Source organism: Carassius gibelio, chromosome A11, assembly GCF_023724105.1.
Source record: "Carassius gibelio isolate Cgi1373 ecotype wild population from Czech Republic chromosome A11, carGib1.2-hapl.c, whole genome shotgun sequence".
In the NCBI taxonomy this organism is placed as follows: domain Eukaryota; kingdom Metazoa; phylum Chordata; class Actinopteri; order Cypriniformes; family Cyprinidae; genus Carassius; species Carassius gibelio.
The window spans coordinates 24,213,866-24,228,534 of record NC_068381.1 but is presented as its reverse complement, the minus strand read 5'-3'; the positions used below and the strand labels follow the sequence as shown (position 1 = coordinate 24,228,534).

The window sequence follows — 14,669 nt, the reverse complement described above, 5'->3', positions numbered from 1 at the left end:
CTCCCCTAGACATCGGAATGGGTGTGCAGAATGTGCCTTTTTTTGTAAAAAATAGAAGAATGCCTAGAGAGTTGCCTTTTCTTTTGGACTTTGGAGAAAAAAAACACAACAACAAAATAAGCCGGAGAAAAACAAGCACAGAGCGAGCCAGCCAGGAGTCGAACCTAGAATCTTCTGATCCGTAGTCAGACGCGTTATCCATTGCGCCACTGGCCCACCATTAGTAAATACCCCCGATTGTTACAGACTTGTTGGTTTTCGATGTGACGGTGGCAAGCATTGATGTCTGCTCATTCTCACCTTGTTATCAAGAGAACAGACTACCAGCCCTCCAGCCCACCAGCCCACCAGCCCACGAGCCCTCCAGCCCACCATCCCTCCCTGGTGGTCTAGTGGTTAGGATTCGGCGCTCTCACCGCCGCGGCCCGGGTTCGATTCCCGGTCAGGGAAAGCTCTTTTGCCTTCCAATTGTGGTCTGCGAATTCAAGCTCTGCTGACAGCTGTGAGAAAGCCAGCTCCAAGCCAAAACATTGGTGGGAACATGAAAAAAACACCTCCTTCGAGCCGGAGTTGAACCAGCGACCTAAGGATGGCCAACACTCCACCCTACAGTCCTCCGCTCTACCAGCTGAGCTATCGAAGGGGCTAAGGGCTAGTCAGAACCTCGACATATCAGGGTTCTGTAGCTCTACTGCTGGCCAAAAAGTCACTTCTGGTGCAGGAAGATTTGCTGGATCAGAACCTCGACATATCAGGGTTCTGTAGCTCTACTGCTGGCCAAAAAGTCACTTCTGGTGCAGGAAGATTTGCTGGATTTTTGAGGAGGGAAGCAAAAAGGATCATGCATTCCCATACCGGGAGTTGAACCCGGGACGCCTGGGTGAAAACCAGGAATCCTAACCGCTAGACCATATGGGACTTGGACACTTTAAACTGGCCATGGGCTTCTGGCGCACTTTCCATACATGTGGTCAGCGTGGGCGCAGGACCTTGTAGTGGCCTGTTGCTTTAGTTCTGTGACTGTAACAATGTGATAATAATTTGGCAAAACAAGAATTATCCAAAAGGACGGTTTTCTGAATTATATAGTGTTGTATGCATTCAGGGAATCTGTTTTTTCACTCAACCCGGGGGTTCAGTGTATTTGGGCAGATTTCTGTGATTGCAAAATTGATTCCTCAAACTGGTAATTAAGCTCTTGTCCAAGTGAAAATACTCGTGTCATCCATTTGAAAACACACACGGCAACCTTTATCTAGAGGAAAAACTTGGGTCAACCCCTGGCTGCGTACGAGAAAACCAGGAATCCTAACTGCTAGACCATATGGGAACTGGCCAGCTTTAACTGGCCACAAGCTTGTGGGCCACTTTCCATAAATGTGGCCAGTGTGGGCGCAGGGTTTTGTAGTGGCCTTTTGCTTTTGGTGTGTGACTGTAACAATGTGATAATAATTTGGCAATACAAGAATCATCCGAAGGGACGGTTTACTGAAATATATAGTGTTGCATGCATTCAAGGGACATGTTTGTTGACTCACACATGGTTCAGTTTTTTGGCCAGAATCCTGTGATTGCTGAATTTATACATCGAACTGGTAATTAAGGTCTTGTCCAGGTGAAAATACTTGTGTCATGCATCTGAAAACACACATGGCAACCGTTATCTAGAGTAAAAACTGCCTATCGTCGGTCTGTCAAGGTACAAAACTGACATGTTGTGAGGTTAATAATGAAAGTGAGACCAATTTTTAATCCGCAAAATTGCTGATTATTCGCTCGTTCAGTTTAATGCAGATTACAAATTATTCTCAATGTCCAGGTGGCAATTAGTGATAAGGCTTCAAAATGGCAAGCCTGTGACATCAAAACCACATGGCATTGCACCCTTCAAAGTAGTAAAGCGGTTACAGAGTAGCGATGAAATTGTTCATTCTAGAATCAACTGGCCCACCAGCCTGCATTTTGTGAGACGAAGGGCAATACCAAAGCATGTCCGTGTCTCCCCTAGACATCGGAATGGGTGTGCAGAATGTGCCTTTTTTTGTAAAAAATAGAAGAATGCCTAGAGAGTTGCCTTTTCTTTTGGACTTTGGAGAAAAAAAACACAACAACAAAATAAGCCGGAGAAAAACAAGCACAGAGCGAGCCAGCCAGGAGTCGAACCTAGAATCTTCTGATCCGTAGTCAGACGCGTTATCCATTGCGCCACTGGCCCACCATTAGCAAAACCCCCGATTGTTACAGACTTGTTGGTTTTCGATGTGACGGTGGCAAGCATTGATGTCTGCTCATTCTCACCTTGTTATCAGGAGAACAGACTACCAGCCCTCCAGCCCTCCAGCCCACCATCCCTCCCTGGTGGTCTAGTGGTTAGGATTCGGCGCTCTCACCGCCGCGGCCCGGGTTCGATTCCCGGTCAGGGAAAGCTCTTTTGCCTTCCAATTGTGGACTGCGAATTCAAGCTCTGCTGACAGCTGTGAGAAAGCCAGCTCCAAACCAAAAAATTGGTGGGAACATGAAAAAAAACACCTCCTTCGAGCCGGAGTTGAACCAGCGACCTAAGGATGGCCAACACTCCAACCTACAGTCCTCCGCTCTACCAGCTCCGCCAAAGCTGGGGAACAATTGTCTGTATAAGAAGGGGGGGAAGAGGGGAGAGGGAGGAAGAGAAGCGCGAGAAATTCAGGAAATCGTAGGTTCGAATCCACGCTGTCACATAAAGTTATGCGTGTATTTGTTAAAAATCGTAAATCGATTGTTTCGTGTCCAAGTTTGATTTTAAAAGTAATGTATTTGAATTTAATTATTGTTTCGTTTCTAAGATTGATTTTGACAGTAATGTTTTTGATTTAATAATTCTTTCGTTTCTAAGATTGATTTTTATTTTATTCTCATTATCATTATCATTAGTCAAAGTGCATTTATTAAGGCAATCATTTCCTGTGGCAGTAGGGACAAAATAACCTCCTTATTACGGCATTCACACTTTATTGTATCATATTACTTACTGCAAAGCTACACGTGACACTGAATTTAACTGTAAACTGAATGTCATTACATTCAATAAAACAAATAAATACAACACACCAGTCAAAGAGAAATATATTTATTAACTATATACATATTTAAAAAAATGTAGGAAAAGTACTAAATTCAATATAAAATTAAGAATTTTAAGTGCACACGCTATATAAAATAAGTACAAAAAATATATAAATATATACATCAAAATCTACACATTTTGGTATTTTACTTTATACTGCTTCCTCTACACATAAACCTTTCTATAATAATAATAATAATAGTTTAACTTTATTTAATATGTATATATATTTCCATATGTATTATAGTGTATTCACATACATACCCACATGTTTATAATAATAATAATAATAATAATAATAATAATAATACAAGATAAAAAAAAGTGCACAGTATAACTCTTTAACATTAAATATGGCTGGAAGATAAAAAACAGAACAGATCCAACCAAGAGAACAAAATGAATGTATCACACATAAATAAATGAGTTATCTTCTCATAATCTGTAACCACTGCTCCTTCGTAATTGTTTCTTTATTAGGGCAATATATTTTGCCTTTGTACTGGCTATGGCCAGTTTCTTGAGTACGAAATTGGCCACACTTTCTGCACGAATTTGCTTTTACAGTGCGATTGTACGATCGTTTGGTTGGAGTGGCTGTGTCATTTGCAGGTGGCTCAGAGGAAATTGCTCCAGGGTTAATGGTGGAAAATGGGGCTGGGCAGGGCACCAGAAACATCTGAGACACAACAGGGGCAGTGGGTGTGTCAGGAACCAATGGGTGTGGTGCTGTCGGCCTGGGACAAATTGTCCTTAGCTGGCTGGACGTGGCTGAACGCTGAGGGTGTACGGCTGATGGCCAGATTGAAGTTGCTGTGGCAGATGTACAGGTAGCTGAGGGCGCAATCTTTCTAAACTTTGTCTTTGCCTGTCCAGCTGTGTCTGGTGGCATCTGGTAGGTATGCAACTGGTGGCTATATTGTGGAGGCACAACAGGCTGTACTCGTGCTGGAGGCAAAACATCCAAAGCCACTGGACGTGCCTCTGGAAGGTCCAGCCCTTGCAACAGCAAGGAGACCTCCTGACCCTTTAAACGGTTATTGTGCCATGTCGTAAGGGTCCTCTGATTTACCTCAACTAGCTGAAGGGTTGTGTCACTCATCACCGTTCCATTGCTCAGGATTAGCTGCCGAATTTTTCTGTAATCACGAAGAATGAGATCCCATCTAGACAGACATTCTGTCCGCTGTTTCTTGGGGCTTCGGTGGATGTTACATAACCTTATGAAAATCATTTCAACAAGGCGACAGCAATTAGGCCACTGTGCTGGAGAGCCGCTAGAACCCAAAACACACCTTTTTGTGCTGTCGACACCAGGAGTGAAGACAGCTTTCTTTTTTGGGGACCTAAAACGTCCTGTAAGTAGCCTGTCTTGATGACGAGCAGCATACACCACCCTGTCTTTATCAAATTTGTCCAGGTTCTGCCACAGACCCACAATGGTCGCAACTTGTTGGTTGGTAAGTGTGAGGCTTGTCTGTGTGCGCAGCTCCACCAGACACTCTGCCAACGCATCCACCCGGTCCATTCCAGGAATGCAGTGTTCGTCAACAGCCTGGAAATATATAACTGTTGGTTAGGTATTTACATGCTGTTAAGTAAGTTTACTGCTTAATGGCAGATAACTAAATGAGTGACAATTCGTATAGAAAAGGAAATTTTACCATTGCTGAGGGCACTGGTGTATCTAAAGGATCCTGGACACTGGGTACTGGTGCAGCTGAAGGAGCCCGGACTCTGAGCAGTGGTGGAGCCTGGACACTGAGCAGTGATGCAGCTACACTGGGCACTGGTGCAGCTGAAGGAGCCCGGACTCTGAGCAGTGGTGGAGCCTGGACACTGGGCAGTGGTGGAGTCTGGACACTGGGCAGTGGTGCAGCTACACTGGGCACTGGTGCAGCTGAAGGAGCCCGGACTCTGAGCAGTGGTGGAGCCTGGACACTGGGCAGTGGTGGAGTCTGGACACTGGGCAGTGGTGCAGCTACACTGGGCACTGGTGCAGCTGAAGGAGCCCGGACTCTGAGCAGTGGTGGAGCCTGGACACTGGGCACTGGTGCAGCTGAAGGAGCCCGGACTCTGAACAATGGTGGAGCCTGGACACTGAGCAGTGATGCAGCTACACTGGGCACTGGTGCAGTTGAAGGAGCCCGGACTCTGAGCAGTGGTGGAGCCTGGACACTGGGCAGTGGTGGAGTCTGGACACTGGGCAGTGGTGGAGTTTGGACACTGGGCAATGGTGGAGTCTGGACACTGGGCAATGGTGGAGTCTGGACACTGGGCAGTGGTGGAGTCTGGACACTGGGCAATGGTGGAGTCTGGACACTGGGCAGTGGTGGAGTCTGGACAATGGGCAGTGGTGGAATTTTGACACTGGGCAGTGGTGCAGCTGTAGGAGCCTGGACACTGGGAACTGGTGCAGCTGGTAGAACTGGTGGACCTGAAAGGACTAAGTCATCTGATGCCACAAGATTTGCCACTGTGGCTTCCTCTCCAAAGAAATCAATGAAACCCTCATCCTTTTCCACTTGCTCCTCCACATCTATCTCCTCCAGCAATTGAGAGGTCCTATCAGAGGTAGGGCACATGTCCTCCAGGGGCTGACTATTCTGCCTCAACAAGTACTGTACTCCAATGAGCTCCCCTGAGGAAATATTTGTAACAGGAAACATTTTTAATGGAAATTATGCAGAAAGGTTTATTTAGAAATGCAGTAAATATTTTGTTGTCCACTTCTGTATGAACAATATATATCTAATTCAGAGGGTATCATAAAAAGACAGGATTACTCTATATTCTACTATGTATTTTATTTTCTGCCCTGAAACCTAGAACACAGAATAATGTATAAATATTCTGGTAGTATAATTTTTCTCTGATATGTCAAAATTACATTATTATTGTCCAAAAGCACTTGTAATTTTACCAAAAACATGCTACATCATGAGCTGCATTTATCAAAATATTTTTACCTGTGTATACTGCAGGTGGAGTGAAGCTAGGGACCAATTTCCTGCCATACAACTTATTGTAGTTCTCATTGACAGAGTAAACCAGCTCCCCTGTGTAAGAGCGCAGAGTTGAACCTCCATCTGCAACAGCAGCTTCAGCCCGGTCCTGATTCCAGCGTAATAAACCTTCCAGGAGATAAATCTGGAAGTTCAGGCTGTTTGCGCTGTTCCCTAGAAAAAGAAATAGAAAGCCAAATATTGCTTTGAGAAAATGCAAAACATAAAATTTAATCTGCAAATATCTTGATAAACAGGAATTAGTGGCAAAATGTGGTATATTCTGACATGACAAACCTGGAATAAATCTGTTTAGGTGGCAGTGAAATGATTCCAGGGATGTGGAGCCTCTGGCACAACGATAAGTTTTTAGAACCACCCCACCCTTGCTTGTAGTTCCAGTTTCAGTATAGAGCGGCACATTTGGAGGGTCTTGGATACAGGTGATGTGCCGCCTCTGGACATTCCAGATGTGCTGCATTCTCACACTGTCAAGTAGAGGAACACCAAGAGCATCATTCCCCTTGCCACCCATGAGCTCTCTGATGAGCATATCAAGGAGGCGGAAAGTGGTTTCTTCTCCCCGTGTTCTCCTCCTGCAGTGCTGGAGCAGCTCAGCTTTAGTTAAATGATGGTCCAGTTCTGCCTCCGACAGAGTAGGCCAGCCCTGTTGGATGAGTTGCTCCCTTTTGGCCTGTCTCAGCAGAGTGAGATCCCCTGCATCCCACTCAAAAATACAGGATGACAGCCTTGCCATAAAAGTAGGGTACAACTGGTGGGCGTCAGTGGTGCACCCTACTGCCAGACGTCGCATAAAATGCCAAATGTCTAGGCGGACGATGACATCTGGCCAGCCGCTGAACCGCCTCTTCAATTTAGTCTCTCCCACTTTCTTGCAACAATCACAGTCCACATAAATGATAGTGGGAGGATCAACACCAGCACTCCGGTATCGCTCCATGAGCCCTGCAGCCATGAGGTCTAACCCAGCCCCTTCATTCGCAGTCAGGACACTCATCAGCACCTGACCTATCTCATTGCCCACTGAGGTAAGCCACTGTGCTGTGCCTTTCGCAGGCCCACTCAACTTCTTGGTGATCTGAAAGAAACAATAAGCGTAGCAAATAATACAACATGCATCCAAATCAGTTACACTGACAAAATAAAGCTCTCTTGGTCTAACAATACATTATAGATAAGGGTACAGTCAATTAAGCAGCTTATCTGACCTTCTTAGTTGAATCCATTTTTAAGATTGATCCATACGTGGATGTTATGCTGGCCTTTATGTGATCGAGCCTGTTGAGAATGTCCTGACTATATACAGTGAGGAGCCATTTGTAGCTGGGTACTGAAGCAAGTGGTGGTGGCTCCTGGAAGTGCAGCGGATGCAGGCCACGATTATCAAAAAAGGCCACACACTCTGATGTGTACCGAAGCGCACGTTTCAACCACTCCTCACTGTGGTTCTCTCTCAGCTGGCCGATGATCCTCACTGGGCCATTCCCCATGCCCCTCTCACGCAGCAAGCGAAGAACCCGAATGTCACAGGCATACCTTGGAAAAAAGCATTCATTTAAGTATCTTATTATAAGGTATCTAATTATTGTAGGAAATATTTATCAGAAAGGGTAGCACATAAGTGAAAATGACTGCAAAATAATTACTTGCGTGTGAGGATGACCCTGAATTCAGATCGATGGGCCAGGTCCAACTGCTGCAGCACAGCTTGACTCCAGGACAGATAGCTGGTTCTACACCTGGTGCAGATCAGGGTCTCTGTCACCAGGTTGTAGTATCTGTCAATGTCTAACACCTGTCGTACCCTCCTGTGCAGTCCACCACCACACAGCTGTTGCCTGGCACAGGCAGGGTTAGTACACTGGAGCCGCACCTTCCACAGCTTATATGGCATCCAGAGCAAGAGACGCTGTGAAAAAAACCTATCAGGTGTTGGAGCTTGGTGGTACAACAGGGCTGGTGGTGGGGGGTGATACCACAACTGTAGGTTTTCACGCAGCTCCAGCTTTCCCTTTGCACCAACCCTAAAAAGTGCTTCTGACACCCACTTCTGGTCTTGCTGTGGCATTGTCTGTGGCCACAGAAGGGGGAGATCTTCTGGCTGAGATGAGACCTGCTGATATTATAAAAAACACTGGTTTAAATAAAAGCTAAGAGAGCATTAAATGATGAAGACATGTATATATTTTGAATGAGATCTTACTGGGCTCCTCACAACAGTATTCTCAGAAACAGTTGATGGCGTTGCTGTTTTTTTGATGCGTTGTGAACTCTGAGGTGGAGGAAGGAAGAAGGAAGAGGAGGACTGGATGACGGGCTGATGAGGTTTGGGGGATGGAGGAGGATGAGGATCAGAGGGTGGACATGAAACTGTAGCTGAACTGGAGTGCTCTAACATCTGTGGAGTCAAACATTATGAATAATTTATTAAGGGGATTGCCATGTTTTTAATACATTAAAATTACATAGTGATAAAGTCATGATGACATTATAAAAGTCTTGATGTCTTTTAATATTAACCTGAGAGGTTTTCCTCTGGGTGCTCAAATTAGGTTTTGCTGCTGCCACATGTGAGCCTCCAAACCTTGACTTTTCAAACTAAAAAGATTTGTCATGGTTAGTGATAACAAAACCCTAACACTATAGTTAAAGGTTGAGATGTTTCAGTATCTGCAGTGATGCATGCAATAGTGTGGTCTGCTTACCATTGACAATGTCAGTTTAGGTCTCTTTGCAGGACATGACACATCGCTGACAGAGGGTGTGCTTTGGGCCGGGGTGCTCTGTGATGCTTCCCCTGTGACTGGTGGATGAACCTGTGACACATGCATAAAGTACAAAACAGTCTTCCTAATGTGATTTTAGATATAAAGACACATTGATGTTGCAAACACATCTATCTATTTATGCAACTTGAACCAGGCTAATTGAAGTTACCTTGTGAAAGCCACAAATACATGTCTGAGCTTCCTTCAGAAGAGTGGTCTGTCCCCTCATTTGCAGAGGGCACTTTTCTATCTGTGAACATGAATTATACCTCTGACACTGGATCTCAAAACAGCAATAAGTCATCATAATTATATCAATATAACATTGTATTTACATGTAATTACTTAACCATACACATAAATAAAAATACCACAATGTATTGTCAAAAAAGTTTGTTAGTTTGCCCATGAATCTAGCTGCATAACTTACCTTCTGATACATCTCATGCCATCTTTTTTGTCGGGGAGAAGGTCTATTCCCCTGTGTAGATGGCCAAACTCCTGTTTGGGCAAAACTCTCCAGACGCGCAAGCCATTCAGCATTACTCATGCCTTTGTGAGACTTAGCTGAAGCCATGTCGTTGCCTGAAACACTACATAACACGTTACACTAACTGCCATTGTAGCCTGTAGCATTTACCCTCCTGTTGTGTTCATTTCATGATAGCTAGTTGTGTTCCTGGTCCAGAACGACCGCCATATTATAGCAGATTATAAGTTCATTATAATACACATATTATCTTACATATAACATGTTGTGATTTATTTATTTATTATTTAATGCCATGTCAGCAGCAGGGGCTATATTCATGCCAAGAGGAAACATTTCAATTGCACAATTCAGTCATATATATAATGTCAAAACAATTATATAACATTTATATATATATATATATATATATATATATATATATATATATATATATATATATATATGTTTGTATGTATGTGTGTATGTTTGTACAAATATAAAAAAATACATATAATAAGATTATAACAAGAATAAAAGTATAAGAACAATTACATAGAGTCTTAACAAGTTGTGATAGATCTTTCTATTATGGCTGTATGTCTCAATGACCTAGGCTCATACAACACGTTTATGAGTATAAATAAATAAATAAATATATAGCATTATGGATTAATTTGACTAAAACAAATACTCAGATTAAACATATTGTGGTCTTTCAACTGTGTCCATGTGATAAGGGCATGAACCTGAATGTATAAACTTATCCATTCACTTCTTTTGACTGGTCATAACATATGTACAAACATATAACATACGTGTAAAAGTTAAACAAAACATTAACATTTTCCAAATTTATTTTGTGTGTTCAAATGCCGCATTTGGAAAAAGCTGTGGAACCTTATTACAATTAAATAAAAAGCATTTTTTTTTCATTGAGAAAACTTGTTAATCGGTTAAATTCTACATATTTACAGTTACGTTAGCTCCGGTCGTAATAGTATTTACACATCAGTGACAGTTGACGTTACGTAGTATCAAGCGGTAATCATAGGCTAATTTACATGGCCAATCTTGCTATTCCTAAAGAACAAAAATCCTAAACCATTTCATTCATATCAAGATATAAATAACATACATGAGCGGAATGTAAATAATTTAACGTTACCTGAGCGGAGATTACATGCAATTGGCGAGGACGTGCGTGATTGGTGTATGAGAAATAGACCTTGCCATTTCATTGGACGCGGAAAAATAGAGATCGCAACGTGATTGATTTATAAAAGATAGAAGTCGTAACGTGATTGGTTTTTAAAAGATAGAAGTCGTAACGTGATTGGTTTTCAAAAGATAGAGATCGTAACGTGATTGGTTTTCAAAAGATAGAGGTCATAACGTGATTGGTTTTTAAAAGATAGAAGTCGGCATACTATTGGATTAATTTTACAGACTTGTGGTTGTCAGGTACCGCCATCGAAGGGGCTAAGGGCTAGTCAGAACCTCGACATATCAGGGTTCTGTAGCTCTACTGCTGGCCAAAAAGTCACTTCTGGTGCAGGAAGATTTGCTGGATCAGAACCTCGACATATCAGGGTTCTGTAGCTCTACTGCTGGCCAAAAAGTCACTTCTGGTGCAGGAAGATTTGCTGGATTTTTGAGGAGGGAAGCAAAATGGAGCATGCATTCCCATACCGGGAGTTGAACCCGGGCCGCCTGGGTGAAAACCAGGAATCCTAACCGCTAGACCATATGGGATTTGGACACTTTAAACTGGCCATGGGCTTCTGGCGCACTTTCCATACATGTGGTCAGCGTGGGCGCAGGACCTTGTAGTGGCCTGTTGCTTTAGTTCTGTGACTGTAACAATGTGATAATAATTTGGCAAAACAAGAATTATCCAAAAGGACGGTTTTCTGAATTATATAGTGTTGTATCCATTCAGGGAATCTGTTTTTTCACTCAACCCGGGGGTTCAGTGTATTTGGGCAGATTCCTGTGATTGCAGAATTGATTCCTCAAACTGGTAATTAAGCTCTTGTCCAAGTGAAAATACTCGTGTCATCCATTTGAAAACACACACGGCAACCTTTATCTAGAGGAAAAACTTGGGTCAACCCCTGGCTGCGTACGAGAAAACCAGGAATCCTAACTGCTAGACCATATGGGAACTGGCCAGCTTTAACTGGCCACAAGCTTGTGGGCCACTTTCCATAAATGTGGCCAGTGTGGGCGCAGGGTTTTGTAGTGGCCTGTTGCTTTTGGTGTGTGACTGTAACAATGTGATAATAATTTGGCAATACAAGAATCATCCGAAGGGACAGATTACTGAAATATATAGTGTTGCATGCATTCAAGGGACATGTTTGTTGACTCACACATGGTTCAGTTTTTTGGCCAGAATCCTGTGATTGCTGAATTTATACCTCGAACTGGTAATTAAGGTCTTGTCCAGGTGAAAATACTTGTGTCATGCATCTGAAAACACACATGGCAACCGTTATCTAGAGGAAAAACTGCCTATCATCGGTCTGTCAAGGTACAAAACTGACATGTTGTCACCCTTCAAAGTAGTAAAGCGGTTACAGAGTAGCGATGAAATTGTTCATTCTAGAATCAACTGGCCCACCAGCTTGCATTTTGTGAGACGAAGGGCAATACCAAAGCATGTCCGTGTCTCCCCTAGACATCGCAATGGGTGTGCAGAATGTGCCTTTTTTTGGAAAAAATAGAAGAATGCCTAGAGAGTTGCCTTTTCTTTTGGACTTTGGAGAAAAAAAACACAACAACAAAATAAGCCGGAGGAAAACAAGCACAGAGCGAGCCAGCGAGGAGTCAAACCTAGAATCTTCTGATCCGTAGTCAGACGCGTTATCCATTGCGCCACTGGCCCACCATTATTAAAGACCCCCGATTGTTACAGACTTGTTGGTTTTCGATGTGACGGTGGCAAGCATTGATGTCTGCTCATTCTCACCTTGTTATCAGGAGAACAGACTACCAGCCCTCCAGCCCACCAGCCCACCAGCCCTCCAGCCCTCCAGCCCACCAGCCCACCAGCCCACCAGCCCACGAGCCCACGAGCCCTCCATCCCTCCCTGGTGGTCTAGTGGTTAGGATTCGGCGCTCTCACCGCCGCGGCCCGTGTTCGATTCCCGGTCAGGGAAAGCTCTTTTGCCTTCCAATTGTGGACTGCGAATTCAAGCTCTGCTGACAGCTGTGAGAAAGCCAGCTCCAAGCCAAAATATTGGTGGGAACATGAAAAAAACACCTCCTTCGAGCCGGAGTTGAACCAGCGACCTAAGGATGGCCAACACTCCAACCTACAGTCCTCCGCTCTACCAGCTGAGCTATCGAAGGGGCTAAAGGCTAGTCAGAACCTCGACATATCAGGGTTCTGTAGCTCTACTGCTGGCCAAAAAGTCACTTCTGGTGCAGGAAGATTTGCTGGATTTTTAAGGAGGGAAGCAAAAAGGAGCATGCATTCCCATACCGGGAGTTGAACCCGGGCCGCCTGGGTGAAAACCAGGAATCCTAACCGCTAGACCATATGGGATTTGGACACTTTAAACTGGCCATGGGCTTCTGGCGCACTTTCCATACATGTGGTCAGCGTGGGCGCAGGACCTTGTAGTGGCCTGTTGCTTTAGTTCTGTGACTGTAACAATGTGATAATAATTTGGCAAAACAAGAATTATCCAAAAGGACGGTTTTCTGAATTATATAGTGTTGTATGCATTCAGGGAATCTGTTTTTTCACTCAACCCGGGGGTTCAGTGTATTTGGGCAGATTCCTGTGATTGCAGAATTGATTCCTCAAACTGGTAATTAAGCTCTTGTCCAAGTGAAAATACTCGTGTCATCCATTTGAAAACACACACGGCAACCTTTATCTAGAGGAAAAACTTGGGTCAACCCCTGGCTGCGTACGAGAAAACCAGGAATCCTAACTGCTAGACCATATGGGAACTGGCCAGCTTTAACTGGCCACAAGCTTGTGGGCCACTTTCCATAAATGTGGCCAGTGTGGGCGCAGGGTTTTGTAGTGGCCTGTTGCTTTTGGTGTGTGACTGTAACAATGTGATAATAATTTGGCAATACAAGAATCATCCGAAGGGACGGTTTACTGAAATATATAGTGTTGCATGCATTCAAGGGACATGTTTGTTGACTCACACATGGTTCAGTTTTTTGGCCAGAATCCTGTGATTGCTGAATTTATACATCGAACTGGTAATTAAGGTCTTGTCCAGGTGAAAATACTTGTGTCATGCATCTGAAAACACACATGGCAACCGTTATCTAGAGGACAAACTGCCTATCGTCGGTCTGTCAAGGTACAAAACTGACATGTTGTGAGGTTAATAATGAAAGTGAGACCAATTTTTAATCCGCAAAATTGCTGATTATTCGCTCGTTCAGTTTAATGCAGATAACAAATTATTCTCAATGTCCAGGTGGCAATTAGTGATAAGGCTTCAAAATGGCAAGCCTGTGACATCAAAACCACATGGCATTGCACCCTTCAAAGTAGTAAAGTGGTTACAGAGTAGCGATGAAATTGTTCATTCTAGAATCAACTGGCCCACCAGCCTGCATTTTGTGAGACGAAGGGCAATACCAAAGCATGTCCGTGTCTCCCCTAGACATCGGAATGGGTGTGCAGAATGTGCCTTTTTTTGTAAAAAATAGAAGAATGCCTAGAGAGTTGCCTTTTCTTTTGGACTTTGGAGAAAAAAAACACAACAACAAAATAAGCCGGAGAAAAACAAGCACAGAGCGAGCCAGCCAGGAGTCGAACCTAGAATCTTCTGATCCGTAGTCAGACGCGTTATCCATTGCGCCACTGGCCCACCATTAGTAAATACCCCCGATTGTTACAGACTTCTTGGTTTTCGATGTGACGGTGGCAAGCATTGATGTCTGCTCATTCTCACCTTGTTATCAAGAGAACAGACTACCAGCCCTCCAGCCCACCAGCCCACCAGCCCACCAGCCCACGAGCCCTCCAGCCCACCATCCCTCCCTGGTGGTCTAGTGGTTAGGATTCGGCGCTCTCACCGCCGCGGCCCGGGTTCGATTCCCGGTCAGGGAAAGCTCTTTTGCCTTCCAATTGTGGTCTGCGAATTCAAGCTCTGCTGACAGCTGTGAGAAAGCCAGCTCCAAGCCAAAACATTGGTGGGAACATGAAAAAAACACCTCCTTCGAGCCGGAGTTGAACCAGCGACCTAAGGATGGCCAACACTCCACCCTACAGTCCTCCGCTCTACCAGCTGAGCTATCGAAGGGGCTAAGGGCTAGTCAGA

The 14,669-nt window shown here is 44.1% G+C and overlaps 1 protein-coding gene and 3 non-coding genes across 4 annotated transcripts; 3 read left to right on the top strand and 1 right to left on the bottom strand.

Moving 5' to 3' along the window:
- The first annotated feature begins 378 nt into the window (after positions 1 to 378).
- On the top strand, positions 379 to 450 carry trnae-cuc (transfer RNA glutamic acid (anticodon CUC)). Its single transcript has one exon. It is a non-coding gene; the product is annotated as a tRNA-Glu (tRNA).
- Positions 451 to 2,352: 1,902 nt separating this feature from the next.
- On the top strand, positions 2,353 to 2,424 carry trnae-cuc (transfer RNA glutamic acid (anticodon CUC)). The gene has a single exon. It is a non-coding gene; the product is annotated as a tRNA-Glu (tRNA).
- Positions 2,425 to 3,382: 958 nt separating this feature from the next.
- LOC128022731 (uncharacterized) lies at positions 3,383 to 9,755 on the bottom strand. Its single transcript, XM_052610532.1, has 11 exons — positions 9,328 to 9,755; positions 9,067 to 9,147; positions 8,835 to 8,945; positions 8,650 to 8,727; positions 8,333 to 8,527; positions 7,776 to 8,245; positions 7,338 to 7,665; positions 6,406 to 7,207; positions 6,073 to 6,282; positions 4,768 to 5,744; positions 3,383 to 4,658 (listed from the first exon to the last, which is right to left on the bottom strand). The coding sequence occupies exons 1-11, from the start codon at positions 9,472 to 9,474 to the stop codon at positions 3,531 to 3,533; spliced, it is 4,527 nt and encodes a 1,508-aa protein (XP_052466492.1). The 5' UTR covers positions 9,475 to 9,755; the 3' UTR covers positions 3,383 to 3,530.
- A 4,631-nt stretch (positions 9,756 to 14,386) lies between these two features.
- Positions 14,387 to 14,458, top strand: trnae-cuc (transfer RNA glutamic acid (anticodon CUC)). Its single transcript has one exon. It is a non-coding gene; the product is annotated as a tRNA-Glu (tRNA).
- Positions 14,459 to 14,669: the final 211 nt, after the last annotated feature.

Excerpts from the sequence above, each read along its gene's own strand:
- LOC128022731 (XM_052610532.1), bottom strand. The coding sequence starts at position 9,474 with ATGGCTTCAGCTAAGTCTCACAAAGGCATGAGTAATGCTGAATGGCTT. Across the intron at positions 8,528-8,649 it reads CCCAGAGGAAAACCTCTCAG|ATGTTAGAGCACTCCAGTTC; the intron begins GTTAATATTAAA and ends TTGACTCCACAG. Across the intron at positions 7,208-7,337 it reads AAATGGATTCAACTAAGAAG|ATCACCAAGAAGTTGAGTGG; the intron begins GTCAGATAAGCT and ends TGTTTCTTTCAG.